Here is a 13,005-nt window from a genome sequence, read left to right on the forward strand (position 1 = left end):
CAAGTCAAGAAGTTTTTATTGTCATTTCGAGCATAAATAGTAGATGCAGTACATAGTGAAATGAAACAATGTTCCTCCAGGACCATGGTGCTACATAAAACACAAAACTACATAAAACAACACAGAGCTAAGGACTAAAAAGTAAGTTAATCTAGCCACATACAGTGTATAGTGTGGAACCTAGTGCAAACAGAGTAAGAAATAAAATGAAAGAGTACTGACCAGTATACAGTCTATGTGGACCAGTGTGCAAAGAAAAGGAGGCTTGTGAACATGTACACATATGATAGCAGCAGCTGGGAGCAGCATTAAAGTGTGATGTACAAAAACAGCATTTAAACAGCATTAAAGTGTAATGTACAATGAAATATACAGTTTTGGCAGCACTGAAAAAAGGTGGTCCAGTAAACATAGATGTATATTGAATATGAATGTTCTGTTCTGGGTGTTGAGTCTGAGGGCTGGAGGAAAGAAACTGTTACACAGTCTGGTTGTGAGGCTCAAATGCTTCTGTATTTTTTTCCTGGGGGCAGGAGGGTGAGGAGTGTGTGTGAGGGGTGTGTAGGGTCAGCAAAGTTAATATTTAGTGTTAATAAATGAGAAGCCATCAAACTCCTCTTGGATGGACTGGATGAAGAAGGAGAGATTCCCATGAGAAAGCTTGGGCTCCTCACAGGTGAATCTGCCATCAAAATTATTCCTCTGTTCCAGCCATGACCAGTTGATCTCACTGAAGAAAGGGTGAGCTTTGATGGCATTCTCCTTGCCCTCGGACACCACACAGCCGAGACGATCCATGGGCTTCTTCCTCAGGAACGCTTTGAGGATGCTGACCGCATTCCTGCTGAGGTTTGATGGATATTCCGGTTCAGCACTGATGATGGACTCAAACATCTTCTCCTCGTTGTGATCATGAAACGGAGCGTAGCCTGTCATCATCTCGTACATGATCACACCTAGGGCCCACCAATCCACCGATGTGTCGTATTCCCAATACTGTAACACCTCTGGTGCCATGTAGTTGGGTGTGCCACAAAAAGTGTTGGCAGTCTTGCCGTCTAGTATTCCCTCTGCGCACAAGCCGATGTCAGCCAGCTTGCAGTGGCCATCGGCATCTAGGAGGATGTTTCCGGGTTTGAGATCTCTGTGAATAATCCCGTTGCGGTGGAGGAACATGAGGGCACAGGCGATCTCAGCAGCATAAAATCTGGTGCGGGGTTCATCAAATCCACATGAACAGGAAATGTGAAATGCAAGATCCCCGCCATTCACAAATTCCATTGCGAAGCACAGTGAGTCGCTGGTCTGGAAGCTACAGTAGAGGTGGGTCAGGTAGGGGTGTTCACTGGCCAGAGCCAAGATCCGCCTCTCCATGAAGGTGCAGCTGATGTTTTCATATTCCCAAATCGTTTCCTTCTTCATAAACTTCAGCGCATACACCTCATCAGTGCCTTTGAGCTCGGACAAAATCACCTTCCCGTATGTACCCTTTCCAAGCACACTGAGGAAGTTGAAGTCCTCCAGGCTCTTTCTCTCAGGCTGTAGCTCCTCATCCTCTCTGCTCTCCTCTGAATTACACTCATTCAGGGACAAAGTCTTTTCTGCTTCTTCCAGAGGCTGAGGTGCTGCATCTTCACTGCTCTTTTCTAATATCTGTACACTATAATAGAGAAAGAACCACAGCAGAATTAGCACTTCTATACATTTAAACATTATTCAGGTTTGATTCAACACTTCCACTCTCTGGGACAGATGTACACACATGGGAATGCACATAACTGGGTGTGATGACAATATGAGCTCACATTGTTGAGAAATGAGTTTTAATTTTCTAAAGCTACATCTAATCACATGAACTGCACCTGGGAACACCTTTTGGTACAATCTTCCCTCAAATGTGATTGTATTAGTCCTATTTTACCTTTTCAGGGAGATGGCCTGCACTTCATCAGCTACTCCTCGCTTCACTTTGTTTTTCTCATTCTGTTCAGGACAACACAAATACAACAAGGTTTAGTTTCTTCACATAATCCACACAAAAGCACAAGTTTTGCTAATTTGTAAAAAAATTTCAGATACAGTGTAAAGAAAAGTAAAGTCATCCAATCTTACCCGTCTCAAACGACGAAAGTAAGTCAGTGAGTTTCCCATGTCAGATTGATCTTCTTATGAACAGATGAACACAAATGAAAGAAGGTAAATACAAACACTGTAGGACTGTGAATACACGCTGAAGAACTTCAAAAACACACAATGTAGGACTATAAACACACTCGCTGTAGAAGTACAAATACACACGCTCTGTAGGACTGTTAATGGTCACCTGATTTACACCTGTTAGTGGTCACTATGCCTACAATGATCTGATTCTGTTCTCCTTCTCCTTTTATAACTAGTGTTATTTTCACTATATTCTTAATGAGAATAGTTTTTCATTTACTGTTTATATAATTGTTTTTATTGTGTGTAATTTTTATTTAATACATTAATAATTCTCCATATTTATCAAGGCACCAATCAAACTGGAAGGAACTGTATATTTGGTTCTTAAATAAACTGTCCCATGAATATACTGTATATATTAGAAGCATTTTCTTTCTGTTTTATGAAAATTGTTATAACATATCCACTGTGATTATATTTTCACAGAGGACTGAAAAGCTGCATTTGGAAATATTAATCAAACACGACTCTAAAATCTAAAAGTCAAAAAGCTGGTCTTTTAATCCAGATCAAGAAATCACTTAAGAAAACACACACAAAAGTTTCAGTTTTGATTTCAATGAATTAATTAAAGCAACTATTAATGATACTTTACATTTCCAAGAAATAGACAAATCTAGTGAAGTTTTGTCAACCAGCAGCATGTAAAGGTTCATGCAACTAAAATGTAAAAAATGGAGAGTGGCATCTTAGTGTTTTTGAATGCTCCTGCCTCCCACAATCATTCCTAGATTTCAGTGTTTCTTAATGATTTTATTTAATCTTATTCCCCCAAATGTACACAAATATAATAATTTAGAAATGAATGATGTGTTTTATGTATTGAATAAACACCAGAAATAGGTTTCTGTCTTTAGCTTTAGCACTCTGAGTTTTCACTTTCATTTACATTTACCTGCATGTTACAAAAATCTTCACACATATATTGAAAAATTGTAAAGAAACTGATGATTTATTGTGATTTTTGTCATGCTTATAAGCAAATCAAATGAGAAGGGGCTATAGCACAACAAACTATCAGGATAAAATGAGTTACAGTAAAAGTCTGGGGTCAGAAGGTGCCTCTAGAGATGATCCCCATTGCACCCAGCATTCACAGCACAAATCTGCTTCCTGCATCCAGGTCAGTAAATGACTTTAATTCAAGTTTCCATTCTCCTGAAACTCACTAGTGACAATACAAACCATCAAGTCTAACCTATCTAAATAGTAGCCAGAGAATTCCCTCCTGAATTAATGAAGATTTATTACCGGCTTTTAAGATGCTCTTCTTTTGTCCAGCCTGTACTGAACTTCAGCAGGAGGATGGAGGCAGCAATGCACTGTGGGTAATTCATGACATCACATCACCCAAAACACTTCTGAATTCCACGTTGTAGGGATCTTAAGGAGTGGTCCTCAGACTTTGCTGATCGACTGAAGCCTCTTCAACTTTCCCTGCAGCTGGTAGAGAATTGCAGCAGGAAACCCATGTAGTGGACAGATGATTCTCCTTGGAGGACATTTAGGGCCTTAGAAACTGACTTCATAACTGCAGCATAATCACCTAAAAAGCCCAATTCAGCTTACTCTTTTTAAAAAATAACTTTCAATTCAGTTTATGAACCACTATCTACACACCACCAGTCTCCATAAGATAATCAATTTTAAGTCAAATACAACTGTATCATTAAAATTTGAAATTGTACTATTTTATCCAACAACCAGAATACAAATATATTTTAGACAACATGTTAACAGCAAGTATATTTTTTATAACCAGTCTTTCTACAGCAAGGTAGTAGGAGCTCCATTGGCTCACAGGAACCGGAGACTGCATTCACTCTGCACTGTTTCAAATGCTGAGGTGGACCGGCTTTTATTCCACAACGCCTGGCATTTTCCAAAAGCAGACCAAGACAACTTCCTGTATGTCTGGCATCAGCGGCTTATACAAGATTCAGGAGATGGAATGCACATCTGTGATGTTGTGGAAGTTGGTACTCAAGGATGGCACCAACATCTTGAAGCTCAGCTTCTTCATCATAGTCATCTTCTTCATGTTCATCAAGTGGGCATCCCTGTCCCCCACCAGATCCTCACGAGACAGTTACTTTCAAGTGTCATAACACTTATTTTGATTTAGCATAACCATTGCTTTTTCTAGAAGTATTTTTGTTTTAATTTAGCAGATGCTGGCGACCAGAATTGTATCCTGCAATCACGAGTGCAAACAAGTTTTCCTCAGGTAAGATAAATTGTTGTTTTTCATGCATTTTTTCTCCATTAAAATTTCCACTTCAGTTAATGTACAAAAGTACTTAAGTTAAAAAAAAAAACAACTAATCACTAAGTGCTAATGTCATTTTTTGTAATTATTCATTATGTGTGAAGAACCTAATGTTACTCTACTCACACATGCCTGTTAATCCAGAGTCTTAGAAATGAACATGATACAGATGACAGTTAACATTATTCTGAGCAGTCACGGTGTGCAAGGGGAACATGGGGGCTGTAAAATAGCAGGATTTGAGAACATTGCAGATTTCCTGTTAGAATTTATTTTATAGTAACAAATTAAAACCTGATAAAACATTTTACCATGCAGATGTTAAGATGATGATGATGATGTGTGTGTGTGTGTGTGTTTACAGGACACTACACAACATTACATAAAGACGGGGTCTGTGGCTTGTAAATTGTTTCCTACATGAAAACTTGACTTGAAACAACATTAAACATTAAAAAAAATGCATCACAGCAGAAGAAAACTATAGCAGAGCAGTCTGACTTGGTAACTCATACAGAATAACTAATGTGTGCTGAGCACTCCTGTGTCCTGGGAATCAGTTTTAAACAAATGACAAGCAAGAATCTAAGCAGATTCACTTTAATAGAAGCTTGCTGCACTACAGATTCAGAAAAAAGTTCAACTTCATCACAGTCAATGTTTCAGTATTTAGTTAACTAATGCATTGTAATGGGCAATATCCTGCGTGACATTTAAAGACTAATTTACTTGGTGGTCAAATATCAACAATAAAAGCTGACCTAATCATCATAACTTGCCATTAGAAATCACATGATATAGAATAACAACATATCTCACAATGGGTGGTGGCAGTAAATATTCTAAGGCATATCATGGTGTTTGCAGATGCATTGAATGTTCATGAATATGTATAGGTCTGTGCAGGTGCATATATGTGAATGTGTGTATGATTATTAGATCTAGATATTCCTTTATAAGAACTGGACCTAATCAAGATTTCTCTGCAAATCAGCTACATACTACCACTAGTAGAGGATACCAGTATTCAAGCAAAGCTACAGAAGCTCTTGTTCAGCTTGAGAAGGAGCTGGTTCTCAAAGGTGCTCCCGTCTGTTCTTGCTCTCTTGGGACTAAAAATAAGACCTGCTGAACTGAAAAGTCTCTTACATGAAGCTGAAGCAGGTAAAGCTGTATTTAATCTTAAAGACAACTTGCAGAGTGCTTGGAAGTATTTCAGAATTTCTCTCTCATCAACTTTGCAAGGTAACCATTTAACTGCCATTTAACAGTTTCCTGACCATGAGTTGGCTTCATGCTTGCAAAGAAGTCCTTTTCATCAGAGGCACAGGAGCCAATACCTGGTGACTGATTCACGCACTCTTCTTCCAGGTGATCCTCGATGTATTCCAGACCTGAAAAAGACATTTACTGAGATGCTAATGTTATTATGTAATGTAATGGTATTGATGAGCCATCTTATTGGACATTTAAAGGGAGTAATAATATAAAGTATAAAGAAGCTCAACTTTTCTTTATTTTTCTCCACGATAAATCAGATCCTAATGGCAGGTTTACATGCGCGGGCTGGGATTTATAAAAGGGTTAAAAGACCTGCTGTATTATTATTGCTACACTTAGTTTTTAACACCTTATTATATGAATTCAAGTAATTGAAAAAGCAGCACTTACATGGGAAGTTTCAGTGAAGTGCATACAAGCAAAAGGCTTTGATAAAATTGAATTTATTATCAATTTAATTTATCATCAATTAATTTATTCTCAATTTAATTTATTAACAATCTTGTTCTGGATGCTGAATTCTGAATGTATTTCATTTAGTGCACAAGCCATCCATCCATTGTCTATACCCACTTTATTCCTAATTAGGGTCATGGGGATCTGCTGGAGCCAATCCCAGTGCACATTGGGCGAAAAGCAGAGGTACACCCTGGACAGATTGCCAGTCCAACGCAGGGCCACATATAGACGAACAACCACACACACCTATGGGCAATTTAGAATTACCAATCAACCTAAAGTACAGTTTTTAGACTGTGGGAGAAAACCAGAGTACACCCACACAAGCACGGGGAGAACATGCAAACTCCACACAGAAAGGCCCCTGCCAGTTCAAACCCAGGGCCTTCTTGCTATGAGGCAACAGTGCTAACCACTAAGTCAGCGTGCTGCCCTGCACAAGCCAAAACATCAAAAGTATGCTGTCCTTTGCATGCTGTCTGCATGCAAATGCCACCGAGGTTCTCTCCAGAGTGCTGGGATCAAACCAGTGGGCTGTGACACCTAGTAAAATTCTCCTACATGAACTCCAACAATCTGTGGTTGTGGCAATAAGATCTATTTCCTTCATTGCTCCTTCAAGGTTTTTCTTTCCTTTCTATAGCAAGTTCATCTCTTTTGCAACGCAAGGTGTGGCATGACATGAGGGAGGAGACCCTCTATCAGACTGGGTTGGAGGATTGGAGACTCTGGATAACAAAGTTCAATACAACATTATCAACATTCCTCTGACTCATAATCTTGATTTATCCTGACTTCAGTTGTCTTGAGGTTGAAGGAGCTACCTCACTTTTCTGCTTGTCTTTTTCATGAAGTCAGCAACATTTCTTCAACTGACTACTATGTTTTTTTCTGAAATAAATAATTCCATATGTCAATTTCCCTCTCTTTGATAAACATCAGTGTTTACTGAGTAACAAAGCCTACTGAGTCTGTGAAGATTCTCAGTCATCCAGGTGCGGTTATCTGGAACCGAGTATGTTCTTTACCCTTTGGGAAGTTTATGGGATTCCACAAATTCTGCCAAATTCCCTCAGACTGAATAAGCTGCTCAGATGAGTAGTGAAACGTTTTGATCTAACAAGAAGTCCAGATTGACATGACTCAACTTCCAGAGAAGCCTACTTGGGCAAAGAATAGTTATTATATGCATATTGGCTAGTTGTGCGTTATATGTTCAGGCAGTCAGTGAAAGCTGAATTTGTGGAAATCTCATTCTACTAAACATCAAGTGCTATATATAACCAGCCAGAAGATTAGGCTAATGTTACCAAAGTCCTAAAGTGTTTACCATTTCACAATATGAGAGCTTTAATACAAAAGGTAAAACAGCTAGTTAACTATTTGAAACAGACAACAAAAAAAAGTTTTCACTGTGTTAACTTGTGTTATTGGGTTGCTGTATAACATCAGTAAGGTTAAAATAGGCTACTACTCAAGAGTTACTGATTACATTAGCTTACTTAACTAACTAAAGTGTAAAATCACACTAAAATCGTTTGTGGTTGCAAGCTAGCATTAGATTTAATATTAAGGGAAATCACAATTATTCTTATCACTGGATGTGATTCTGAAGTGGCCTTCATATGAGCCCTGATCTAAATCCTATTGAACATCTGTGGAAAGAGCTGAAACATGCAGTCTGGAGAACGCAGCCTCCTGGAGCAGTTTTCTCACAAGGAGTGGGCCAAAATACCTGTCCACAGGTACAGAAGTCTCATGGAGAGGTACAGAAATCACTTGATTATAATGATTGCCTCAAAAGTTAAGGGTACCATCATTTTTTCCTAGGCCAGTTTCATTAGATAGCTTTTTTTAAACGTGTCTGTTGGAAAAACAATTCAAAAGCAATGTCTGATTTTCATTCATCAATTTTCAGTAAATTTGATTTATTATTACTTTTGTCAGTTTCAAGTGATTTCAGTGACCACTGTGGGTTTTTCTTTCTTTAATAGAAGGGTATCAACAATTTTATCCATGTGTGTAATATCCATGTGAGCTTATCATACATTAAAGCATATCTTACACAACATCCGAGATCTCTCCATGTGGAATTTTGGCTAGAAGTGAATTGTTTGTTCTCATTAGGACCTCGGTGTGACTGGATGCCTTCCATAAGCTTTGTAATATAGCCATGAATGGTCTGCAGCGGCTTTTGGGAGATTTTAATTCATAATGATAAATCCAATGATTTATTTATTCATTTTTTCGCTTTTGAAAACATTTATGGTTGTATGCATCCACTCCCCTGTGGTCATGTGTGCAGTAGCTTTGATGTCAAATGGACAATGGAATAACATGAGATTGACCTCATCCTTCATATCTACAGAATTGCGGCACTCTATTGGCTTGAGAAGCACTTCATCTGAATGCCACAGCTTGCTCTTATGTGAAACCATGTGCTATTACTATATGCTTGTGTGTGTGGAGAGAGAGAGAGAGAGAGAGAGAGAGAGAGAGAGAGAGAGCGAGCATTAAATTTCTCCAATTTTTAATTTAATAAAATCTGTCAGTGTGATTTGTTTGAGCTGCACTTTTCCAAGCCACTTTTCACTTTGCCTGTATGGTTAAGACAGAGCTCGCCCCTCCCCCACCAAGTTATCAACCAATTAGTGATTATCCAATCAGAGCTCTCCATGAACAACAAGAGAAAAACAAGCTCTCATTTTCTCAAGAAACTTTTCTACCTACCAGGATGGTTTAAGGTGGTTTAAAAGAAAGATGGAGCGGTCGAGATTGTATCACAAACAGTGTGAGGAAAGACATGAAAAAGCCCAGGTAAGTAATTTGATTTGCACTAATAATATGATTGTTTTGGGCAGTAGGCTAGCAGCAGCGGCCCGAGTGCAGCCGAGTCTGTTTCGGAACCTATCGGCTTTAGACTGACGATGATTTAGCATTCATATGCAGATGTCTGTTTATAAAGATTAGTTTTTATTTCTCATTCTCCACTCTCTGTAAGCAGAATGAGGTGTTTAACATTTGGCTTTGTGTATAAATGAAGTTGTGTGTGTGATGTTTTGTTTCTGATGACTGCTTCATGTTGGTCATGGTGCCCCCTTATTTTCACAACTTATTTTCTCCTTCTCTCCCTCAGATACAATGGCATCTACTAAGATCTCAGCGTGTCTGGTGGACATTTCATCTTGGATGACAGCTCATCAGCTGAAACTCAATCTCAGCAAAACTGAACTGCTGGTCATCCCAGGTGATTCATCCCTAGCACAGGATCTTGCATTGTCTCTGAAAAACTCCATGATCTCCCCTTCGGCCACTGCTCACAACCTTGGGGTAACCATGGACAATCAACTATCCCTTTCCTCTCATGTAGCTAATGTGACATGCTCATGTCGGTTTCTTCTGTACAACATCAGAAGGATTCGACCGTTTTTATCCACACAGGCTACTCAAGTGCTTGTTCAGGCTCTGGTTATTTCGAGACTGGACTACTGCAACTCTCCTGGCAGGTCTTCCTCTTAATGCAATTCATCCACTGTAAATGAAAAATGCAGCTGAACGACTTGTTTTCAACCTGCCTAAGTTCTCCCACACCACCCCACTGCTGCGTTCTTCCACTGGCTTCCAGTAGCTGCACACATCAGATTCAAAACACTGATGCTGGCCTACAAAGCCAAGAATGGACCAGCACCATCTTACCTCAAAGCTCTTATTACTCCTCACACTGCACCTCGCTCCCTCTGATCCACTAGCACTGCCCGACTGGTCCCATCATCTCTCAGGGTAAAAGGTAGGCATACATCTAGACTCTTCTCTGTTCAGGCACCAAGGTGGTAGAATGAACTTCCCCTAGATGTCCGTACAGCCGAGTTGCTGACTGTCTTCAGACAACGACTGAAGACCTACCTCTTCCTGAAACACTTAAACTAGCTCTTATTTTCCCCCATTTTTATGTATTATGTTATATGTATATATTTTAAAAAACAAAAAATAAAAGCAGCAACAGCTCAGTTTTAAGCTAATAGTATCCTAAGTCTCTAACCTACTGAACTAGTTTGTTTTGTGTGTCCTGTCCCGTGCTTAACTTCTTCAGGTTGGTCCACTCCGTACTCCAGCCCGGGCTTTCCTGATGATCCAGCTTCTACCACCACTAATCAGTAATGGTGTCCCTATAAAGCTGGGACAGAAGCCAGTACCGGGAGCTTGATTGCTCACTTCACATTTGGTGTTTGTGTTGTGTGTAGTTCCGTGTCCTGTTTCTGCTTCAATCTGGTTTCAATCCATGCATGCCCTGACTTTGAGGCTGACCTATGTCCTGTTTTGGTTTTGGCTGCCCTATTTGTATATACTCTCGCCTGTGAATGTAAGTATTGCTACATTATCTATATATCCGGTAGTAGGGGTGTGGGTTTTTGTCTCTGTTTTTCTTGGTAAGGGAGGTTAGGGAAGGTAATTGTCTTTTTGTTTGTTTCTTGTCTTTTGTGTAGGTTAGTTAGTTCCTATCCTGAGTGTTTCTGTGTATGTTGGCCTTGGTCCATGCTGAAGTCTTCCCCGGTTCACTGTGTTCGTATATCTCACTACATTATAATATATCCGCTTTATTTCACTGCTGTGTGTGGGTGTAAAACATTAAAATCAGTAGATGGCAAAATATTCTCATTTATTATTAATGCCTGATCTTAATTGAATAGTTAGCTGAATGCTAATGCACTTGAAAACATGGCTACCCGTTTTAAGCTCTCAACACAATACAATATTTCTCCTAGTTTTACCTACTAGTTAATAAACTTGGCTATTGGTTGTAAATGTATGATAGAAAATGTTAGTTGTAATTGAAGTCATTATTCTGAGTCACAGAAAACTCCTTTTTTACAGACTCTGTGGATGTGCTGGGAGAATCACCTGATACTCCTTCTGTCCTCCAGGTAAGTGTCCACTAAATAGTCCGATTTTTAACTACATTTCAAACATTTAGGCTGCTACTAACTGTGTGTCTATGTCTATGTCTATTAAGGTCGATGAGCCCAAAGTGCTGATTTTTACTGGTGACCCTCACAGTGACACTTCAGCTGTCAGTCTGGTAACCAAACCTACAATTTATTTACAAAGATGACCGCAGGATTGTCCATGTGACAGAATGTTAGATGTGTTAGTATGAAACTGCTAGAAAGAGAAACACTTGTGAATTTTTTGCTTTACTTTTCACAGCCTCCCAGTGCTGGTGAGCTGAACAGAGCCTGGTGTGAACTTCAGGTTCAGTCTCCAGACTCCATCAGCTCCCAGTCTGAGGTACTGTACAGTGCTGCAGCTGAGACACACACACACACACACACACACACACGTCTTTACAAGTTGTTTCATTTTGTTTTTCGATTTCTAGTCAGTGGACATTAAGAGCAATATAATGTTCTGTGTTTTAATATAAAACTCTTGATATGAAGCATTTGTGATCTTTTTGCTCTGCTTCAATGTTCACTTTTGTGAATTGGGGTTGTAGATGTTGAGCTTTATCTAAATGTTATTTGCAGGATTTCTCTCAATTTAAGGACACTGAGGACCTTCTTACTGGAACTCAGGTAAGGATTATTCATTGTGGCTTTACAAAATGTTGTTAACTGCAGTGACTAATTTTGTGCGTTTGTGTGTGTTAAGGTCGCTCAGCTGTACGATGAGCCGCTGGCCACCGCTTCTGATGATGACCCTACAGCTTTCGTTCTGGTCAACAAAGCGTCTCAGCCTCTGGAAGAAGCAGAAAAGACTTTGTCCCTGAATGAGTGTAATTCAGAGGAGAGCAGAGAGGATGAGGAGCTACAGCCTGAGAGAAAGAGCCTGGAGGACTTCAACTTCCTCAGTGTGCTTGGAAAGGGTACATACGGGAAGGTGATTTTGTCCGAGCTCAAAGGCACTGATGAGGTGTATGCGCTGAAGTTTATGAAGAAGGACATGATCTGGGAATATGAAAACATCAGCTGCACCTTTATGGAGAGGTGGATCTTGGCTCTGGCCAGTGAACACCTCTACTGTAGCTTCCAGACCAGCGACTCACTGTGCTTCGCAATGGAATTTGTGAATGGCGGGGATCTTGCATTTCATATTTCCTGTTCATGTGGATTTGATGAACCCCACACCAGATTTTATGCTGCTGAGATCGCCTGTGCCCTCATGTTCCTCCACCGCAACAGGATTATTCACAGAGATCTCAAACCCGGAAACATCCTCCTAGATGCCGATGGCCACTGCAAGCTTGCTGACTTTGGCTTGTGCGCAGAGGGAATACTTGACAGCAAGACTGCCAACACTTTTTGTGGCACACCCAACTACATGGCACCAGAGGTGTTACAGTATTGGGAATACGACACGTCGGTGGATTGGTGGGCCCTAGGTGTGATCATGTATGAGATGATGACAGGCTACGCTCCGTTTCATGATCACAACGAGGAGAAGATGTTTGAGTCCATCATCAGTGCTGAACCGGAATATCCATCAAACCTCAGCAGGAATGCGGTCAGCATCCTCAAAGCTGTTCCTGAGGAAGAAGCCCATGGATCGTCTCGGCTGTGTGGTGTCCCGAGGGCAAGGAGAATGCCATCAAAGCTCACCCTTTCTTCAGTGAGATCAACTGGTCATGGCTGGAACAGAGGAAGATCACTCCTCCGCTTTCAACCACAGATAACATCAAAGAGGGGACGTCAATAATTTTGATGGCAGATTCACCCGTGAGGAGCCCAAGCTTTCTCATGGGAATCTCTCCTTCTTCATCCAGTCCATCCAAGAGG

The 13,005-nt window shown here is 40.2% G+C and overlaps 1 protein-coding gene and 1 pseudogene across 1 annotated transcript; one reads left to right on the forward strand and one right to left on the reverse strand.

Annotated features, from left to right (window-relative positions):
* Positions 1-576: 576 nt before the first annotated feature.
* LOC131342008 (protein kinase C epsilon type-like) lies at positions 577-4,264 on the reverse strand. Its single transcript, XM_058372713.1, has 3 exons — positions 4,181-4,264; positions 1,922-1,983; positions 577-1,660 (listed from the first exon to the last, which is right to left on the reverse strand). The coding sequence occupies exons 1-3, from the start codon at positions 4,262-4,264 to the stop codon at positions 577-579; spliced, it is 1,230 nt and encodes a 409-aa protein (XP_058228696.1).
* Positions 4,265-7,906: 3,642 nt separating this feature from the next.
* The window catches only part of LOC131342009 (protein kinase C epsilon type-like), a 10,076-nt pseudogene continuing 4,977 nt past the window's right edge, over positions 7,907-13,005 (forward strand).

Source organism: Hemibagrus wyckioides, linkage group LG20, assembly GCF_019097595.1.
Source record: "Hemibagrus wyckioides isolate EC202008001 linkage group LG20, SWU_Hwy_1.0, whole genome shotgun sequence".
Taxonomy (NCBI): Eukaryota; Metazoa; Chordata; class Actinopteri; order Siluriformes; family Bagridae; genus Hemibagrus; species Hemibagrus wyckioides.